The following is a 20106-nucleotide window of genomic DNA, read 5'->3' on the forward strand; positions in this document are numbered from 1 at the left end:
GCAAGAAATGACTCTACCCACAAAGAGGAGAGGAGAAAGAGGTGCAGCAAGAAATGACTCTACCCACAAAGAACAGAGGAGAAAGAGGTACAGCAAGAAATAACTCTACCCACAAAGAGCAGAGGAGAAAGAGGTACAGCAAGAAATGATTCTACCCACAAAGAACAGAGGAAGAAGAGGTACAGCAAGAAATGACTCTAGCCACAAAGAGCAGAGGAGAAAGAGGTACAGCAAGAAATAACTCTACCCACAGAGAGCAGAGGAGAAAGAGGTACAGCAAGAAATTACTCTACCCACAAAGAACTGAGGAGAAAGAGGTGCAGCAAGAGATAACTCTACCCACAGAGAGCAGAGGAGAAAGAGGTACAGCAAGAAATGACTCTACCCACAAAGAACTGAGGAGAAAGAGGTGCAGCAAGAAATGACTCTACCCACAGAGAGCAAAGGAGAGGAGAAAGAGGTACAGCAAGAAATGACTCTACCCACAAAGAGCAGAGGAGAGGAGAAAGAGGTACAGCAAGAAATGACTCAACTAACAAAGATCAGAGGAGAAAGAGGTACAGCAAGAAATGACTCTACCCACAAAGAGCAGAACAGAGGAGAAAGAGGTACAGCAAGAAACGACTCTACCCACAAAGATCAGAGGAGAGGAGAAAGAGGTCCAGCAAGAAATGACTACCCACAAAGAACAGAACAGAGGAGAAAGAGGTACAGCAAGAAACGACTCTACCCACAAAGATCAGAGGAGAGGAGAAAGAGGTCCAGCAAGAAATGACTCTGCCCACAAGGAACAGAGCGGGGGAGAAAGAGGTACAGCCAGAAATGACTCTACCCACAAAGAACAGAGCAGAGGAGAAAGAGGTACAGCAAGAAATGACTCTACCCACAAAGAGCAGAGGAGAAAGAGGTACAGCAAGAAATGACTCTACCCACAAAGAACAGAGCAGAGGAGAAAGAGGTACAACAAGAAATGACTCTACCCACAAAGAACAGAGGAGAAAGAGGTACAGCCAGAAATGACTCTACCCACAAAGAACAGAGGAGAAAGAGGTACAGCAAGAAATGACTCTACCCACAAAGAACAGAGGAGAAAGAGGTCCAGCAAGAAATGACTCTACCCACAAAGAACAGAGGAGAAAGAGGGACAGCAAGAAATGACTCTACCCACAAAGAACAGAGGAGAAAGAGGGACAGCAAGAAATGACTCTACCCACAAAGAACAGAGGAGAAAGAGGGACAGCAAGAAATGACTCTACCCACAAAGAACAGAGGAGAAAGAGGGACAGCAAGAAATGACTCTACCCACAAAGAACAGAGGAGAAAGAGGGACAGCAAGAAATGACTCTACCCACAAAGAGCAGAGGAGAAAGAGGTACAGCAAGAAATGACTCTACCCACAAAGAGGAGAGGAGAAAGAGGTGCAGCAAGAAATGACTCTACCCACAAAGAACAGAGGAGAAAGAGGTACAGCAAGAAATAACTCTACCCACAATGAGCAGAGGAGAAAGAGGTACAGCAAGAAATGATTCTACCCACAAAGAACAGAGGAAGAAGAGGTACAGCAAGAAATGACTCTACCCACAAAGAGCAGAGGAGAAAGAGGTACAGCAAGAAATAACTCTACCCACAGAGAGCAGAGGAGAAAGAGGTACAGCAAGAAATTACTCTACCCACAAAGAACTGAGGAGAAAGAGGTGCAGCAAGAAATAACTCTACCCACAGAGAGCAGAGGAGAAAGAGGTACAGCAAGAAATGACTCTACCCACAAAGAACTGAGGAGAAAGAGGTGCAGCAAGAAATGACTCTACCCACAGAGAGCAAAGGAGAGGAGAAAGAGGTACAGCAAGAAATGACTCTACCCACAAAGAGCAGAGGAGAGGAGAAAGAGGTACAGCAAGAAATGACTCAACTAACAAAGATCAGAGGAGAAAGAGGTACAGCAAGAAATGACTCTACCCACAAAGAGCAGAACAGAGGAGAAAGAGGTACAGCAAGAAACGACTCTACCCACAAAGATCAGAGGAGAGGAGAAAGAGGTCCAGCAAGAAATGACTACCCACAAAGAACAGAACAGAGGAGAAAGAGGTACAGCAAGAAACGACTATACCCACAAAGATCAGAGGAGAGGAGAAAGAGGTCCAGCAAGAAATGACTCTGCCCACAAGGAACAGAGCGGGGGAGAAAGAGGTACAGCAAGAAATGACTCTACCCACAAAGAACAGAGCAGAGGAGAAAGAGGTACAGCTAGAAATGACTCTACCCACAAAGAGCAGAGGAGAAAGAGGTACAGCAAGAAATCACTCTACTTACAAAGAACAGAGGAGAAAGAGGTACAGCAAGAAATGATTCTACCGACAAAGAGCAGAGGAAAAAGAGGTACAGCAAGAAATGACTCTACCCACAAAGAACAGAGGAGAGGAGAAAGAGGTCCAACAAGAAATGACTCTACCCACAAAGAGCCGAGGAGAAAGAGGTACAGAAAGAAATGACTCTACTCACAAAGAACAGAGGAGAAAGAGGTACAAGCAAGAAATGACTCTACCTACAAAGAGCAGAGGAGAAAGAGGTACAGCAAGACATGACTCTACCCACAAAGAACAGAGCAGAGGAGAAAGAGGTACAGCTAGAAATGACTCTACCCACAAAGAGCAGAGGAGAAAGGTACAGCAAGAAATGACTCTACCCACAAAGAGCAGAGGAGAAAGAGGTACAGCAAGAAATGACTCTACCCACAATGAGCAGAGGAGAGGAGAAAGAGGTACAGCAAGAAATGACTCTACTAACAAAGAGCAGAGGAGAGGAGAAAGAGGTACAGCAAGAAATGACTCTACTCACAAAAAACAGAGCAGAGGAGAAAGAGGTACAGCAAGAAATGACTCTACTCACAAAAAACAGAGCAGAGGAGAAAGAGGTACAGCAAGAAATGACTCTACCCACAAAGAACAGAGGAGAAAGAGATACAGCAAGAAATTACTCTACCCGAACAGAGCAGAGGAGAAAGAGGTACAGCTAGAGATGACTCAACTAACAAAGATCAGAGGAGAAAGAGGTCCAGCAAGAAATGACTCTACCCACAAAGAACAGAGGAGAAAGAGATACAGCAAGAAATTACTCTACCCGAACAGAGCAGAGGAGAAAGAGGTACAGCAAGAGATGACTCAACTAACAAAGATCAGAGGAGAAAGAGGTCCAGCAAGAAATGACTCTACCCGAACAGAGCAGAGGAGAAAGAGGTACAGCAAGAGATGACTCTACCCACAAAGAACAGAGCAGAGGAGAAAGAGGTACAGCAAGAAATGACTCTACCCACAAAGAGCAAAGCAGAAGAGAAAGAGGTACAGCAAGAAATGACTCTACCCACACAGATCAGAGGAGAAAGAGGTACAGCAAGAAATGATTCTACCCACAAAGAGCAAAGCAGAAGAGAAAGAGGTACAGCAAGAAATGACTCTACCCGCAAAGCAGAAGAGAAAGAGGTACAGCAAGAAATGACTCTACCCACAAAGAGCAGAGGAGAAAGAGGTACAGCAAGAAATGACTCTACCCACAAAGAGCAGAGGAGAAAGAGGTACAGCAAGAAATGATTCTACCCACAAAGAGCAGAGGAAAAAGAGGTACAGCAAGAAATGACTCTACCCACAAAGAGCAGAGGAGAAAGAGGTACAGCAAGAAATGACTCTACCCACAAAGAACAGAGGAGAAAGAGGTCCAGCAAGAAATGACTCGACCCACAAAGAGCCGAGGAGAAAGAGGTACAGCAAGAAATGACTCTACTCACAAAGAGCAGAGGAGAAAGAGGTACAGCAAGAAATGATTCTACCCACAAAGAGCAGAGGAGAAAGAGGTACAGCCAGAAATAACTCTACCCACAAAGAGCAGAGCAGAAAGGGGTACAGCAAGAAATGACTCTATCCACAAAGAACAGAGCAGAGGAGAAAGAGGTGCAGCAAGAAATGACTCTACCCACAAAGAGCAGAGGAGAAAGAGGTACAGCAAGAAATGACTCTACCTACAAAAAGCAGAGGAGAAAGAGGTACAGCTAGAAATGACTCTACCCACAAAGAGCAGAGGAGAAAGAGGTACAGCAAGAAATAACTCTACCTACAAAAAGCAGAGGAGAAAAAGGTACAGCTAGAAATGACTCTACCCACAAAGAGCAAAGAAAAGTAAAAGATGCTATTGGATGCTTACAGGATGAAAATGGTGAATTGGTTAAGAATGATGTTGAGAAGGACGAAGTTTTAAATTCCTATTTTGTATCTGTTTTCTCCCAGAAAGTAGATGTAACATCAACTGATCTTCCCTGTGCTATTGGGGGAATAAAAGAATGCAGGCTATCTGTAAGCAGAGAGATGGTAAGGGAATACTTAGCTAATGTATATGAATTCAAGTCTCAAGGTCCAGATGAATTACATTCTAGTCTAAAGGAAGCAGCAGAGGTAATTGATGAGCCGCTCGCCATAATCTTTGAAAATTTCTTGAGAACAGGAGAAGTCCCAGAAGATTGGAAAAGGGCACATGTTGTTGTAGTAGACATGATGATTAGTCAGCGTAAAATGTCTATTGATTTGTATAAACTAGATGTATTACACAGCTGTAGTGATTTAACTCTGTAAAGGCTAATGGCCACATAATTTCATTATGGTAATTGCTGGACAATGGCATGGTGAAAGATGTGTGTTCTATAAAGTTAGCCTCATATAAAAGCTCCTCTCCAGCCTCTAAGAGTTAAAGTCACATTCCTATACTATATTACTTGTATCTATGTTGGGCGTCTTCTCAGCCCTCCCCCACTCTCAACTTCTGAGACAAAGGAACTACTTTTGCCTGACCTCATGTTGATGGGACAAAGACTGGCTCATACACTGGACTTGAGAGAGGTGGGGAGAGGGGAAAATTCTATATGTTACTGATGTAATCGTGTTATACGCCCATAAAGGGCAGGTATTATGTGTTTCAATAAACCTGAGGCTCTGAGCTTTGTACGCCCAGATCCAGTTTAGACTTGAGACGTATAGCTTGTGTCTGACTGGTCGGCATGCCATATTACACAATTAGGAAGCTACAGAATACCCTGAAACCTGCTGGAGAAAATACCATCCAGTACATTTGGCATCCCTGGGTGGGCAAGTAGGCTGTGATTTCTTCATTCTGGAAAATACAGAGACTAGCAGATAACACGCAGAACCCAGGGGCCCGAAAATCTACAGAACACGGTAAGATTGCTTTACGTTAATCTACCTGAGTGAACTGACTTCTGCCTGTTTATCTGCCTGCCTCTATGCCACACTAACAAATCCCTGAAAGGCAGGTACTGTAGTCCTGTCTACTCGAGATTACTACCGTGTAACCTGTCTAGGAGTATTCTGTATGCTGTGAATGTTGTGTCTGAGATGGTTAAAAACTGTGTATACAAGACCAAGAGACAGATTCTGTGAGGGTTAATGAGTAAGAAGGGCGGACTTTTGGCAGTATAAGCTTTGAGGGAGCGCGCTTGGGGGTGTATTCTCCTATGTATGTTAATGATACTTGGAGAGTAGCGCCAGGAAAATTTAAAATAGGCGTATTCACTTGTATGATCGAGCACGGTATATGGTCTCATACGTAAGGAGGGATACGCAGGGATTAAAATAGGTGTATTTACCGGTATGATTGAGCACGATATGTTCTCATATGTGGAAAGGGATACGCGGGGATTATAGCCGTGTTGTGAGACGGCTGGATACTCCAGATACTGTTGAGGTCTTGGTCACTGAATATAATCGTCAGTCTTTTTGTATAGTCAAAGGTCTTGTTTAAAGGATGTGCAGTGTTTGTTACTGGGGATTTTGCTGATAGAGGGTGGGCTGTTGCACAGATAGTGTGAGATGTATACTTTAAGCCACTGTATTCCCCAGTAAACCCGTCTGTTCCTTTTGGTTTGTGTTTATATAGTTAATGTGCATTGTGATTTTCGAGGGAAGAAAATATTCTGCTAGGAGGAATTAAGACAGGTGGAATCTAGTAAAGGACTTTTACTGTGTCCAGAGATTTCAAATAGGATAGAATGAGCAGGCAGAATAGAATATGGCATAGATCTAGGGTGTCCAGAGAATGGGGAACAAAGCAAGCAAAGATGAGGGGCATAGAGCATGTAACTTAGTTGCTGAAAGAAAGGAATGTTGGGAAATGAAAATAATGGAGGTGGGGTTGGGTTATAGGCAGATAAGCAGGGGGCCCTGGCAGACAAAGAAGGTGCTTCAGATTGCTAGGAGGTGGTATAATGTAGAAAAGGGATTCAGGAGCAGAATTGGGTGGGGTAGGAAGTGACAGGGTAGTGGGGGATGTGTATTGCCTGTATCATAAACAATGTAATGCCTTTGTGTCGACTAAAGCCCATCCCTATAATGGCGGCCTCACTTGCAATGTTTAAAACCCCACATAGTGTGACTCTGCAGCAAGTGTGGTGAGCCCTGCCCTCATCCTGAAATTGCTTCCCCCCATGTGCTCACTTTCAGGGTGTGTGACATCACTTCCGGCCCCTCCAATCAGGGACCGGACTAAGCCCTGCCCCTTCCTCCTCCAGCAGCCATCTTGCCTCACCTGGAAGATCTGTAGCCACGCCCCTTTCCGCCTCTGGCGGCCATCTTGCTGCACTCGGGAGGCCTAAATTCCCCAACGCCACTGTATCCAGTGCTAACATCATGATTGTCTGAAGTAAGGTCTTGTTTGACTAGACTTTGTTACACTCTAAAATGTGGCCACCTTGGATGTGTGATAAGTTCAGGGAACTTGTTCCTTGAAAAGATGCAGCTTAGGACATAGTAGCTGACTAAGCTGGTTTATAGTGTATGGAAGATTGGAGTTGATGCACGGAGGACAGAGGCCAGGGACCCATGAGCAGGGGACGCCCTCTCGTGGTGTGTTCCCAGGGGCTCTGTTTTCCGCTTCTCCAATGGATGTTCAGACAGATGATGTTAAGGAAGGCTCCTACAGATGGAATAATTTCCCTACAGTCACCCAGCAAACTTTTTCATGCAATTTGCCAAAGTAGTCTGGGTTTTTATGTGAGAAAGAGGGACTTGATTGCTCAAAGTAGGATGTCAATTCATCCGCATTCTTTAGTTTTTTTTTTCCTTATGTCTTTGTATATTTTAGTGTCAGTCTCCACTGAAGCTATAATTTTATTCAGACAGGATAGTCAAAGTTAAACGGTGCAATTCCCTGAATACCATTTTGACTGGGTGGCTGTTAATTTTGCTTGTGTTGCGCCCCCTTGTGTTATAAATGCTAACTGCGACTGGAAAAAAAAAATCAAAAGGATATTTTCGCTCAGACTTTGCTGCATACAATGTCACCTTGACCTACAAACTGCTTGTTTTTGTGCCTCTTAGTTTCCTTTTTTAACGTTGTACTAGTTTGAACCCGACTACTCCTTTTTCAATTGAGTATTCCGGTTCAAAAGGGGGGAGGCATAAGTGATCTAGGGCATAGGTGATCTAGGTCATAGTTGATCTGGGTGTTGTAGATCCGCTATTGGTTTTTTTTAATACAAAAAGGAAATAAATGATTTTGTGCTATAAGATTCTGATCCATGTGAAATAGAACATCAACACGATTATTTAGTACTGATACAGCAAGAAACTGCAGGTATGCAAACAGTTACCGAAACCCCCTGTTGACAATGTATATTTTGAGCTTTTTGCAGATGGTCCCAGGGTGAGGATTGACGACTCCACATCGGATATGCAGTGGTCACACAACAAGATGTCCTAGAAGCAGAAGCCCTGCCTGCGCATGTCTCAGCACAAGAAGCGGAACTGAAGGCCCTCACCGAGGCATGTAGAGTGGCGAAAGGTAAGACGGCAACCCTTTACACTGACTCCTGGTATGCATTTGGCATAGCTCATGATTATGGCCCAATATGCGAAGGCCAGGCAGTTTATTACCTCAGCAGGACAACCAACTGAGAATGGTGCAGCGGTGCAGAGTCTCATGGAGGCCCTACTACTACCTGTCAGTGGAGAGCTTACACCGATTCCGACACTGAAGAAGCAAGAAGCAACGCCCTCGCCGACAGCACAGTAAAGGCAGCAGCCCTCAAGCCGTGGAAGAAAGAAGAATAGATACTGACAGCATGAGTCTGTGGCAAACATTTGGACATTGATATGCTAAAGACTTTACAGTTACAAGCCAGTAAGGAAGAAAAGGATAAATGGACTAAAAATGGGAGCAGCAGAAGCAGGACAGCGTATGATGAACAGTCAACAGTACTTGCCTACCACAGTTCCTGTATCCCATGATGGCCCAGCTGACGCACGGGAAGACGCACCTAATAAAGCAGCAATTATGTCGACGCTTGAACGAGGACGGGCGACTCCTGAGTTCTCTGTAGCTGCCGCATCATTCGTCCAGTTTAGCATGATCTATGCCATAGGTGAATCAGGACAGAAGGGAAAAGGTGCCCCAAAGACACTTGCCTAGACCACTCTACCCATTTCAGGGATTGCAAATTGACTACATTCAGCTCCCACCTGTTGGGAAGTGTGAATATGTGCTTGTTGTTGTTGATGTCTTTTCAGGTTGGAGGCCTACCCTGTTACCAAGGCAAACAAGTAGGTAACCGCAAAGAAGCTCATGAACGAGGTAAACTGCGAATATTGGGTACCAGAAGTGATTGAGTCAGACAGAGGTACAAACTTCGCAGGTGAATGTAACATGTCATGTCTGCTCTGGGTGTATCCCAGGCCTTTTACACACTCTACCACCCATAGAGTGGTGGAGAGACTTAGTGGCACGCTAAAAAGCAAGATACTTAAAATGCCGCCGAAAATGGGGCTACCTTGGAAAAACTGTCATCCAATAGCCCTATTCAGTGTTAGATATACACCCAGGGGGATCATGCATTATCTCCCTACGAGATTGTTTGGGCTAGCCCCAAGGCTAGATTGTTACTATCCTCAGTAGTTACAATTACAATCTGATGTGTTGACTAAGTATGTGATTTTTCTTGTTAAAGCACTAACCAAAGCCTATGCACAGGTGTTCTATTCCAGACTCAGAGGCAGACACTGGGACACATATCTTGCAGCCTGGGGATTGGGTGTGTGTCAAGAAGTTCCACAGGAAGCACCCTCCTGAGCCCCGATTTGATGGTCCCTACCAGGTGCTTCTGACTACTGCCACAGCTGTGAAACTAGCCGAAAGACTTACTTGGATCCACACTTCACACTGTAAGAAAGCCTCAGTTCTGGGAGACCAGTCTTAGTTGTGCCAAAGACATTACTCTGGTTGGGGCTAGTGAGAGAGGAGGGTGGCAACTGTAATCCTAAGTCGGGAGAAAATGAGGGTATGGTTACCTTCTGGTATAACTCGTCCAACACTCAAGTAGCCGCATATTCCTTCGACTATTGTACTGTGGTCCCGTGTCTAGGAGCAAGATCCCACCGCAGGCCAGATTCAGCTCAGTCCAGCTGGTTATATGACTTATATACCCGGGGAATACAATATGTTTGCGCCACTGATAATGTCTGGGGAGAAGACTGCCGTTATTGGGGATTAGTGGGACGGAACACAGGAACCGACTGGTCCTATAAACCGTGAAGTGCCTTAAATAAGAAAGATAAGAGCGGGAAATCCCTAATTAGTCGTATAACCCTCCTTGAGAATAATAAGGACAGTGGGAATTGGAAGGCTGAACTTAGTATGTTGCTTGGTTTTAGTATGGTTTTTACACTAACCATGGGAAATCCAAGCCCGGGGGATGGGGGGGCTTACAGTCTGGGGACATACTGGTACGGGAGGACAGATCCCTTAGGGAAGTTTAAAATAAGGGATATGGCAGATGCTCCTGAATAGAAGCCTTCACCTAGCCCGTGCTCGTAATTAACCCCCTACGCCCTAAAATAAAAAAACTTGCAAGACACGATGAGCATAGCCGACCCTACCTTTGAAGACACCATGACAGTAGAGACTGGCTACTCTGACCAGAATCTCTGGTTGGAGTGGATGAGGTACAATGCTAACAAGAGCAACAAGTCTAACTGTTGCGTGTGCGGTAGTGCCGACCACACTCGGGGATGGTCCCCCTAAATCTCCCTGTAGATGCTGAAGAGTGTTTCCTTAGTCTCTTCACTAACACTTCCACTAATTACAGTACATGTGAGAAGTGGAAAAAGGAATACTCTATAACTACTTAAGTGTCTTGCCCTGGAGAGAAAGTATTACTGACTACCCTGGAAACTACAACTGCTATGCAAACAGGCAGGGTGAAGGGAGATTTTGGGGGACTCACCAACGGGCATTGCTCCTCCTACAGTACACTAGGAGGGGAATGGACGCAGAACCAGGTCCAGTCCATAGGAGATGTTTACTGGCTTTGTGAGAACATAAGGTGGAGGACCCGTCTGGAAGGTAATTGGACAGGGGAGTGTGCCTTATCAAAGCCCTTATGCTCCTCCACATCCTGTCAGACAGCATTGAGGATAATGAGGTTACCCCCAATAGTTACCTTATCTCGATCCAACTCTGCTGTGTTCTGTGGTTTTCTTGTCATGTTGGTCTATCCTTGTTTTCTGCATAGGTACGGCGGTTCCTTCCAGTCTTGTCACTAGGTAGTGTAGGGTCAGTGTCGGCGGCCTGGACCTGTCCACCTTCAGGGCTATCTCCAGGAGGGACATTGGTGTGGGTGAAGGTCAGGGAGTCCCGCGCCGTGCGTACCTGTGCACACTACTAGTATTGTAACATTACCCTAGAGCGAGGAGAGAGACTCCTAGTGGTAGTTTTGATCTACACGTGTACATTGACGTCATAGGACAGCCAAGGGGGGTACCTGACGAGTTTTAAAAATTAGAGACCAAGTTAAGGCTGGATTTGAGTCCATTTTTCTGATCATTATGGTAAATAAAATGTTGACTGGATTAATTATATTTATTATATATAGCAACGGTTTATAAATTATACTAGAGACGCCTTATAGGGACTAGCCGACCAATAGGACCTACCTCGACTATGACTTCTCAAAATAGAATGGCCTTAGCTGAAAAGGGGGGTGGCTGTAAGATGATAGGGGAGACTTGTTGTACCTACATCCCAGACAGCATGTGACCCGCGGGTAAAGACGCAGTTGCCATTAAGAAGCTGACTGCACTAACTAAAAAGAGCTAACCTTCGGGACCAGTACTTTCCATGGATGAGCGGGTGGCAAAGGATCCTGGCTCAGATGGGCGTCGCTGTTGTATGTGAACTGATTATGTTTTCCATACTAGTCTGCTGTGTTATCCTCTGTGTCAGTGAAACCTGTGAAACTGCCGCTAAAAAAAAGCCGCTCCCAGAATGAGTTTGCTGGATGCATCCCCAGAAGGAGTGGACAAGTCCTACACCCCCTTGAAGACCCTAAATCCAACCTACAATGCGCTCCAGTTATAAACTCACGCGCAGAGAACTGGGAAAATTACCGGGGAGAGTTAGAGAATAGACATTTTAAGGGGGGATTGTAGTAGACATGATGATTAGTCAGCGTAAAATGTCTATTGATTTGTATAAACTAGATGTATTATGCAGCTGCAGTGATTTAACTCTGTAGAGGCTAATGGCCACATAATTTCATAATGGTAATTGCTGGACAATGGCATGGTGAAAGATGTGTGTTCTATAAAGTTAGCCTCATATAAAGCTTCTCTCCAGCCTCTAAGAGTTAAAGTCACATTCCTATACTGTATTACTTGTATCTACGTTGGGCGTCTTCCCAGCCCTCCCCCACTCTCAACTTCTGAGACAAAGGAACTACTTTTTCCTGACCTCATGTTGATGGGACAAAGACTGGCTCATACACTGGACTTGAGAGAGGTGGGGGGAGGGAGGCGGGGAGAATTCTATATGTTACTGATGTAATCTGTTATACGCCCATAAAGGGTAGGTATTATGTGTTTCAATAAACCTGAGGCTCTGAGCATTGTACGCCCAGATCCAGTTTAGACTTGAGACGTATAGCTTGTGTCTGACTGGTCGGCATGCCATATTACACAATTAGGAAGCTACAGAATACCCTGAAACCTGCTGGAGAAAATACCATCCAGTACATTGTCCCTATCTTCAAAAAAGGGAAGAAGCTGTATCCAGGAAACTACAGGCCTGTGAGCCTGACTTCTATACTAGGAAAGATCTCTGAACAGATTATTAACCAGCATGTATGCAAGTACTTGGATGAGAATGCAGTAATTAACCAGAGCCAGCATGGGTTTGTAACAAACAACTCATGCCAGACGAATCCAATTTCCTTCTATGACAGAATCACTGACTGGGTTGATCAGGAAAATGCAGTGGATATAGTATATCTTGACTTTAGTAAAGCATTTAACAAAGTACCTCATACTACACTTATTGAACAAATGACCAAATCTGGGATTGACAAGGCAACTGTTAGGTGGATTCACAACTGGCTGAGTAATCAGACTCAAAGAGTGGTCATAAATGGTTGCACATCCAAGTGTAAGAATGTATCAAGTGGGGGAGTACAAGGCTCTGCCCTAGGCCCAGTGTTGGTCAACATTTTTATAAATGATCTTGACGAGGGAATTGATGGGAAACTGATCAAATTTGCCGACGACACAAAGCTAGGAGGGATAGCTAACACTGGGAAAGAGAGGGAGAGTATTCAAAAAGATCTAGAAAAGCTTGCACAGTGGTCGGCGACTAACAGAATGATATTTAACAAGGAGAAATGCAAAGTCCTACAGCTGGGCAAGAAAAATGAAGAAAGCACATACAGAATGGGAGGAATTGGGCTAAGCAGCAGCACATGTGAAAAAGACTTGGGTATACTAATAGATCATAGACTGAACATGAGTCAACAATGTGATGCAGCAGCCAAAAAGGCAAACACAATTCTGGGATGTATTAGAAGCATAGAGTCTAGATCACATGAGGTCATTATACCCTCTACTCTTCCTTAAGGCTGATTTAGACACAACTAGAATTGCTCAAAGTTCGCTCAAAAGAATCTTTTGAGCGATTCTGGTTCTTGCTAAATGCACTGAGATCATGCAGTTTCTGTGCACGAGTCATTGATCGCTGAATTCTAGTTTGCTAGAATTGAGCGATCAGCTGTTATCAGTGGAACAGGCTGTTATCAGCCAGATGCACCAAGAAGATTCTCTGTGTCTGTGTCCTGCTGTGAATTTACAGCGGGGCATGGGCTGTAAGCGCAGAGAACGCTATAGCTGTAGTGTTCGGCAAGAGGTAGCGGTGGTGTCCCGCTGCACCTGCATAACTATATAGTAGCTAATTAGATGCTATAAAGTATGCAAAGATGATCGCTCAAAACTGTCGGATATTAGACAGTGAGGGTGATCAATGAGTGGAACAGGTTGCCAAGGGAGGTGGGGAGTTCTCCTACAATGGAAGTCTTCAGAAGCTGGACAGAAATCTGTCTGGGATGATTTAGTGATCCTGCATTGACCCGGGGAGAGGTGGGGGGTTTGAACCCGGTGAGCCTGGGCGTCCCTTCCAACTCTACCAGTCTATGAGTTTAGTGTACACAGCTGCTGTGCAGACTGGGTATTCCCTTTCCTGCTGGCTATAGCCTAGTGGTCGTAAGCAGACGGAGTAATGAGAGTGCGCAGAAGTCTGTGGAGGAGCTGCATGCGCAAAATGCTTGGATATTTTTAATAAGTTGCTTCAAGAGGTTTTCCCGGGTTATAAAAACATGTCTGCCTTCTTCCAAACACAGCGCCACCCTTGTCTGTGGGTTGTGTGTGGTATTGCAGCTCAGCTCCATTGAAGTGAATGGGAATTGAGCGGCAATAATAGACACAACCCAGACAAGGGGGGGCACTATGTTTGGAAGTAGGCAGACATGTTCTTCTAACCCTGGACAATCCCTTTAAGGCCAGTTTCAGATGAGCGTATTGTAACATATCTGTAATACAGACATCACAGCCATATGTCATCCGTATCTGCCTCCGTATTTATCGCTCATTGCTTTTATCTTCTACTTGACCGATACTGACCCGTGTTTGCCCAACAGAAGAATACGGCCATGTGAAGAGCTGCATAAAGTTAGGTTACCTTGGCATTACAAGCCACAAAACATGGACTAACTGTGGCGGTAAGCTGACCCCGCTAGGCTGCTTTTAGACCTGCTGCTCTCCAGCTGTTGTGAAACTACAACTCCCAGCATGCTATGACAAGCTACAGCTGAAAAACCGCAGCTTAGACCATTCACGTACGTCTACAGACCAGCCGCCCTTTCTGTGGCCGCCCCCCGGAGGTGGACAGTCCCGACGCCGTTGACTTACCCTTTAACGCCTCGTTGACGTAGTGCTTGTAGTAATGTTCCCTCCACTTGTCGTTCAGATTCGTCCCACGCTCAGAGATCCCGTTCTCCGTCACGTAGATGGGCGGGTTGTTGAACTCTTCTTTTATCCAGTTGAGCATCCTCCGGAAGCCAAAAGGAGTCACTTTCAGCCAGATGGAGCCGGATCCAAGCCAGCTGCGGTCAGACATGGAGGCTACACCCCTGCGGCACACCAATGCTTCTGTTTATTATTAAAGGTCACCAATCGGCAACACAAAGTGGAATTTTCTAATCTAATGGCACATGCTGAAGCTAGACACATTCACGCCAAAGCGGGACATCACTCAGATTTAGGATTAACTTTAATTATGTCTTCGTTACATTTGTAATATTTCTTTACCGCCGAAGGACCCGCTTGCACAGTGCTACCATAATCACATTCTGGCTGTCTGCAGCAACCACTAGAGGGAAGAGCTTACTGCAGACGACTCCCCTTACTGGTGGCTGCAGGCAGAATGTTATCATTCACCTCAGTGTCCACGCAGAGAATTTGGAATTCTGTATCGGGAAAGCGAAGATCTAACTGCTGTAAAGAAATATTAAGAAATTAGTGCCCAATGCTGAACTGCAAGGTGTTGGGTACTGGTGCATTATGTCTCCACTGGAACTATGGGTCGAGACATGGGTTGGCCTGTGTCAGTGACAGGAATGGCCAGGTAACGCCCCAGCTGTGGATTGGCTGCCGCGGTGCAGTAGTACACATGCAGCCTTCAGCACTGTTTGTGGGGGCCGGACGGTTGGGCAGGTTCAGGGGTTGCTGGAGGAGCTGGGCGGGCAGCAGCAGTAATGAGTGCAGCCTCAGTGCTGGCGCCGCTTCCAGCAGCAGCATGTGTTCGCAGGGGGCGAGAGGATGAAGCAGGAGGGCGAGCTCAGGAGGGCACGTCTGCGGCAGTCAATCAGCCGCTGGGAGCGTTTCCTTATACTTAGGACTGCCAAACCATGTCTCCACCCATTATTCTGGCGACACCAGTACCAAGGTGGTAAATGATGGGCGCTCTGCAATGCTTGGCAGTAGGTAATTATACCACAGAGACAGACTGCCTTTAAGAAGGGGAGAGGTTGCTATGCCAACAATCTCATGCTGTTCAACTGGCACTTGGCACCCCACAGCCATGAAATGGGGGGCATATTCAGCCTTCTCCAACAGCATGAAGAGGGGCAGCGATGCTCAGCTGGGTCGTCCACGGGGAACTAAACATCCCTCATTCTCTGAAAAATAGGGACTCAACCCAGCTTTCCATTATAGCCGTCCGACTGACAAGGTAATGTAATAAAGAATTAGCACATCGGAAAACGCCCTAAAAGTGGACAAAAATTGGAAAAGGATTAGGAAACGGTCTTTAGGTCCCTGGGTTAAAGGGGTTGAGTGTTATTAAAGGGGTCCCGTTTGAAACTTCTTCTATGAAGCATTGTTTACTCTGGCGCTCTCAGGTCCCCCATGAAGGGTATCATTCCTGAACTACAAGCGCGGCGGTACGGACCCGATCTACTGACGGAATCTTCCAGAGACATTTAGTGGAATTTCACATGTTGTGTTTTGATGTATGTCTGGGAAAAGTTTAATAAAAACATACAAAAAATCATAAAAATTGTGACAAAGTTAGAAGAAATACCGATCTGTATGTATATATTACATGTATATACCCCCCCGCCCCCCCCCCCCCCCCCCCTCTACAAATCAAGTTTATTTGCCAAACTTACAGACTTTCAGCTGTTGGCAAAAGGAGGCAAACAAGAAGAATATAAATAAGAACTAAGAAGCATTTCTTCACATTCACCATAAAATGCCACTTTTACTGGCTGCTGCCGTCTCAGAATTATCAGCCCCGGATAAGGTCCTTCATAAGAGCACACGTTTATGCATCAGGTGTTCTCGAGTGCACCTGAGGTAACTAATGAAGCCCTCGATTATTCTCAGTGCTACTGCAATTCACACGGGGCCATGGTAACTTCACGCATGTACGGTAGTAATGGCAAGGATGTCGCGTCTGGCGGCAGCGCGGAAATACGGTGTGAGGCGCCGCACACTGTGGACATCTCGGCGATGGAGTCACGACTCTTTTATCCTAATGTATATGTTGTGGTTTTGAATAATTTGGGACATGTGTGTGTTTTACATATAAACGTGATGCGATTATGATGGAGGCTTGAAGAAGATCACATGGTGAGCGAAACGTTACTTTTAATGGTGGAATAACGGCTCCTTTGTCCCACTATATTTTGGCACGGTGGAAGCTGCTACACAGTGACCCCTATTCTATAGCCTAGGAATCCGTGACCTTTCCGCAATGTCAATTCCAGAAGGGCCGTGGGTCAGACGGCTTTCATTGACTTCAATGGAAGCTGACCACACGGAAACCACTCGGAAGTAAAGCATGCTGCGATTTTTCCTCCGCGAGCAGAAAATCACGATTCATTTCCACTTGTGTGCAAGAAAAAGTGCTTTTCCATAGCGTGCTATGGGCGGTATTTGATGCGGAACCCGGAGGCGGACACCCCCTCTGGATTCCGCAATGTAAATCCGGTCGTGTGCAGCCGGCCTAAGACTCAAACATCATCATAGTTTTGTGTCCAGGAGATGAACTCCGTGTAAATAGTAAAACGATACGTTTTTGGCCTTCATCAAACAGGTCTAAAATCTTGCGTGATATCAGCTCTCTTTCCTAGGAGCTCCAAATCCCTTCACACGGCATTAGAAATAAATGATAGCATTCTGTCAGCCCGCGGCCACCACTAGGGGGAGCTAACTAATACACACAGCTCCCATTGTACACATTGTCCACAAGCGCCCCCTAGTGGTAGCAGTGTAGGAAATGAAAGCTCAGCTCCGCTTCGATTCCAGCATGCTGATGTGTTACCAGCACAGCCGGGTTTCGGGAGTGACACAAAGTCTCGCCAACAGCTGTTTCCATGAGGCATGGACATCCACAGTGACTCAGTGTCTTCCATAGGGCTTTCACCACGATCAGCCCAGTTTTGAACCCTCATCTATTATAAAGATCATCTCAGAGATGTACACGACTTATAACCGCCTACCTGTCTGCATCGTAGGACTGTGTAGACGCACTGAAGTGGAGGGGGGAGGCCAAGACTGTCGTGTAATGATTAAAGCCAAAATAGTCGTACGTGCCTTTAATCCTTCTCTTCTCCTCTTCAGTGAATTCCGGAAGTCTGTAAAGTGTTAAAGTCATAGTGAGGCGGTTATACAAACAGCTCGCTTAATAGGGCTACAATTACACCGCACTACCCAAGTGCTGATCATGGGGCCGCGTACGCCATGCATACTATTCTCAGAGCATCTTATATGGATGACACAGATGGAAACATTTGTTTCATTCATTTGTAAGCAACTTTTCCAATCGTCTCGATTAAAGATCTGATGTCTTGTGTCTCCAGCAGGTCTGCAGGCCTATGCGTCTCCATGGTTACAGACTACATCTCCACCTTGTGTAGTCAGATCCTGCATTTGTTACTGACCACCTCATCTACTGCTGTGGAGTAACTGAACCCCATGCTTAGTGGCGGATTTCTTTGCTTCTTGTCCCAGCATGATCTTGGGGGGCTCCGGTGTCGGAGCGGCTTCAGCTCCTCGCTGTATCCAATTGTCTAACTTAGGGCCCTTTCACAGAATATTTCTGCCGGGACGCAGCAGAATTTGGAACCGTGGAATTCTGAATCAAAACCAGCAGAGCCGACTGGATTTGGAAACAGAATTGCAGGCAGATTTAATCCCTTTTCATTCCATATCAAAATCTAAACAGAGCCGAATCTATTGTGGCCTGTGGTGCGAAATGCGGAAGATTCCACCCCTGGGAAGGTTCCTTAAGCTTCTTGACCCAAATGCAAAATCTGCAGCAATCGGCCGTGTGCTATCCTAATCCTGCTGCCTTCCTACATGGTAGAAGGGTCTTTGGGCCCCTCAGGCCCCGGGTACAGCTGCTGCTTTGGCACCTGTCTAGCTCCGTCCCTGAACCATTCCGGCCTGCAATGGTGCGTGAAAGGCTGCACCTACGCATATCAGAAAATAAAAGATTCTAACCCCGTCCCGCTCCCGCATTTCTTACCGAGATTTTGTCAGTCCTTGTCCAAGACTCCTCTCCAGGACCCTCGACTTCATGATCTCGTTGTAATCTCCATTGTTGAAAATTGGATTTGCAAACCATCCTCCGAAAAACTAGTCAGAAAAAAAGTCTTAGTAATTAGAAAAACATCCTGTCGTTCTGTGTATACAGCTTTCCTGCAACCAGAATTTGTAACCAGTGATGATGCCCTGCAGTGGGGAGTCCCAGTGAGCAACACTAATGTCCTGTGGTGGGGGATCCTGGGGGTCAGCGCTAATGCCCTGCAGTGGAGGATGCCGGTGGTCAGCGCTGAAGACCAGGATCCCCCAACACAGGACATCAGTGCTGATCACCAGGACCCCCTGCTGTAGGGCATTAGCGCTGACCACCACGATCCCCCACCACAGGACATCAGCGCTGACCACCAGGACCCCCCACCACAGGACATCTGTGCTGATCACCAGGACCCCCTGCTGTAGGGCATTAGCGCTGACCACCACGATCCCCCACCACAGGACATCAGCGCTGACCACCACGATCCCCCACCACAGGACATCAGCGCTGACCACCAGGATCCCCCACCACAGGACATCAGTGCTGATCACCAGGATCCCCCACCACAGGACATCAGTGCTGATCACCAGGATCCCCTGCTGTAGGGCATTAGCGCTGATCACCAGGATCCCCCACCACAGGACATCAGTGCTGATCACCAGGATCCCCCACCACAGGACATCAGTGCTGATCACCAGGACCCCCTGCTGTAGGGCATTAGCGCTGATCACCAGGATCCCCCACCACAGGACATCAGCGCTGATCACCAGGACCCCCTGCTGTAGGACATTAGCGCTGACCACCAGGATCCCCCACCACAGGACATCTGTGCAGACCACCGGGCCGCCGCCACCTTCACTGTTCTTCAAGAAACATTTTGGAGGCCAAATTAGAGAACCCAATTTTTACTCCGATTAATTTTAAGGGAAGTTGGGATCGGGAGTCCAGATTCACAATAATTTTTTAAAATGGTCAATTCAATAATCGCTCAACACTAACCGTACAGATGCATTGGGTGTCGTGTGTTAATTCAGGCTGCAGGGAACATTCATGAGGCGATGAGTCTCCTTTACAGCCAGATCACATTCTGCACTGACCAAGTAAGACATGCACTGCATTCAGAAAGTCCTCACCCCCCTCACCTTCTTACATGTTATGTTGTGTCCCCCTCATTCTGCACTCAGCACCCCATAATGACAAAGTGACAACAGAACCCGAGAAATCTTTGTGCATGTTTCTTAAAATGTAAACCTCCCACTCTGCAGTGACATAAGTATTCACACCCCTGTACTCAGTATTAGTCGGAGTCCCTTTGGCAGCGATTCTGCAGGCCCTCAGGGAGGAGACTGCAGGGAAGAGAGATAACCTTGGGGCTCTACCGTCTCCTCACTAAGGGTAGCTTGGGACCCAACCTCATTACCACTGGGGGAGATCACAGGAACAGTAACCATGGTTACCTGAAGTTCAATTGTCACTCGTGACGCCAACATTCCGTACTCTGCGGTGGATCTCTCCAATATAAACTCCAGGAAAATAAAGTAGTCCACGCACAAAGTACACTTTTCTGAACCGGGAACGTTCAGTTCTGCTCGTTCACTGAACAAGTATCAATGTTAATAGTCCAAACACTCCTTGCAATAGTGACTCGGGGAGAAT

General features: G+C 46.2%; 1 protein-coding gene across 1 annotated transcript in view; it reads right to left on the minus strand.

Moving 5' to 3' along the window:
* LCT (lactase) overlaps window positions 1–20106 on the minus strand; it is a 110136-nt gene that overhangs the window by 39072 nt on the left and 50958 nt on the right. Inside the window, exons 13-15 of the mRNA XM_066577325.1 lie at window positions 18400–18509; window positions 17372–17506; window positions 14277–14497 (exon numbers count right to left, since the gene is read on the minus strand). Of these exons, the coding sequence (XP_066433422.1) occupies window positions 14277–14497; window positions 17372–17506; window positions 18400–18509 (466 nt within the window). The remainder of the gene's footprint in view (window positions 1–14276; window positions 14498–17371; window positions 17507–18399; window positions 18510–20106) is intronic.

Source organism: Eleutherodactylus coqui, chromosome 8 (genome assembly GCF_035609145.1).
Source record: "Eleutherodactylus coqui strain aEleCoq1 chromosome 8, aEleCoq1.hap1, whole genome shotgun sequence".
Taxonomy (NCBI): domain Eukaryota; kingdom Metazoa; phylum Chordata; class Amphibia; order Anura; family Eleutherodactylidae; genus Eleutherodactylus; species Eleutherodactylus coqui.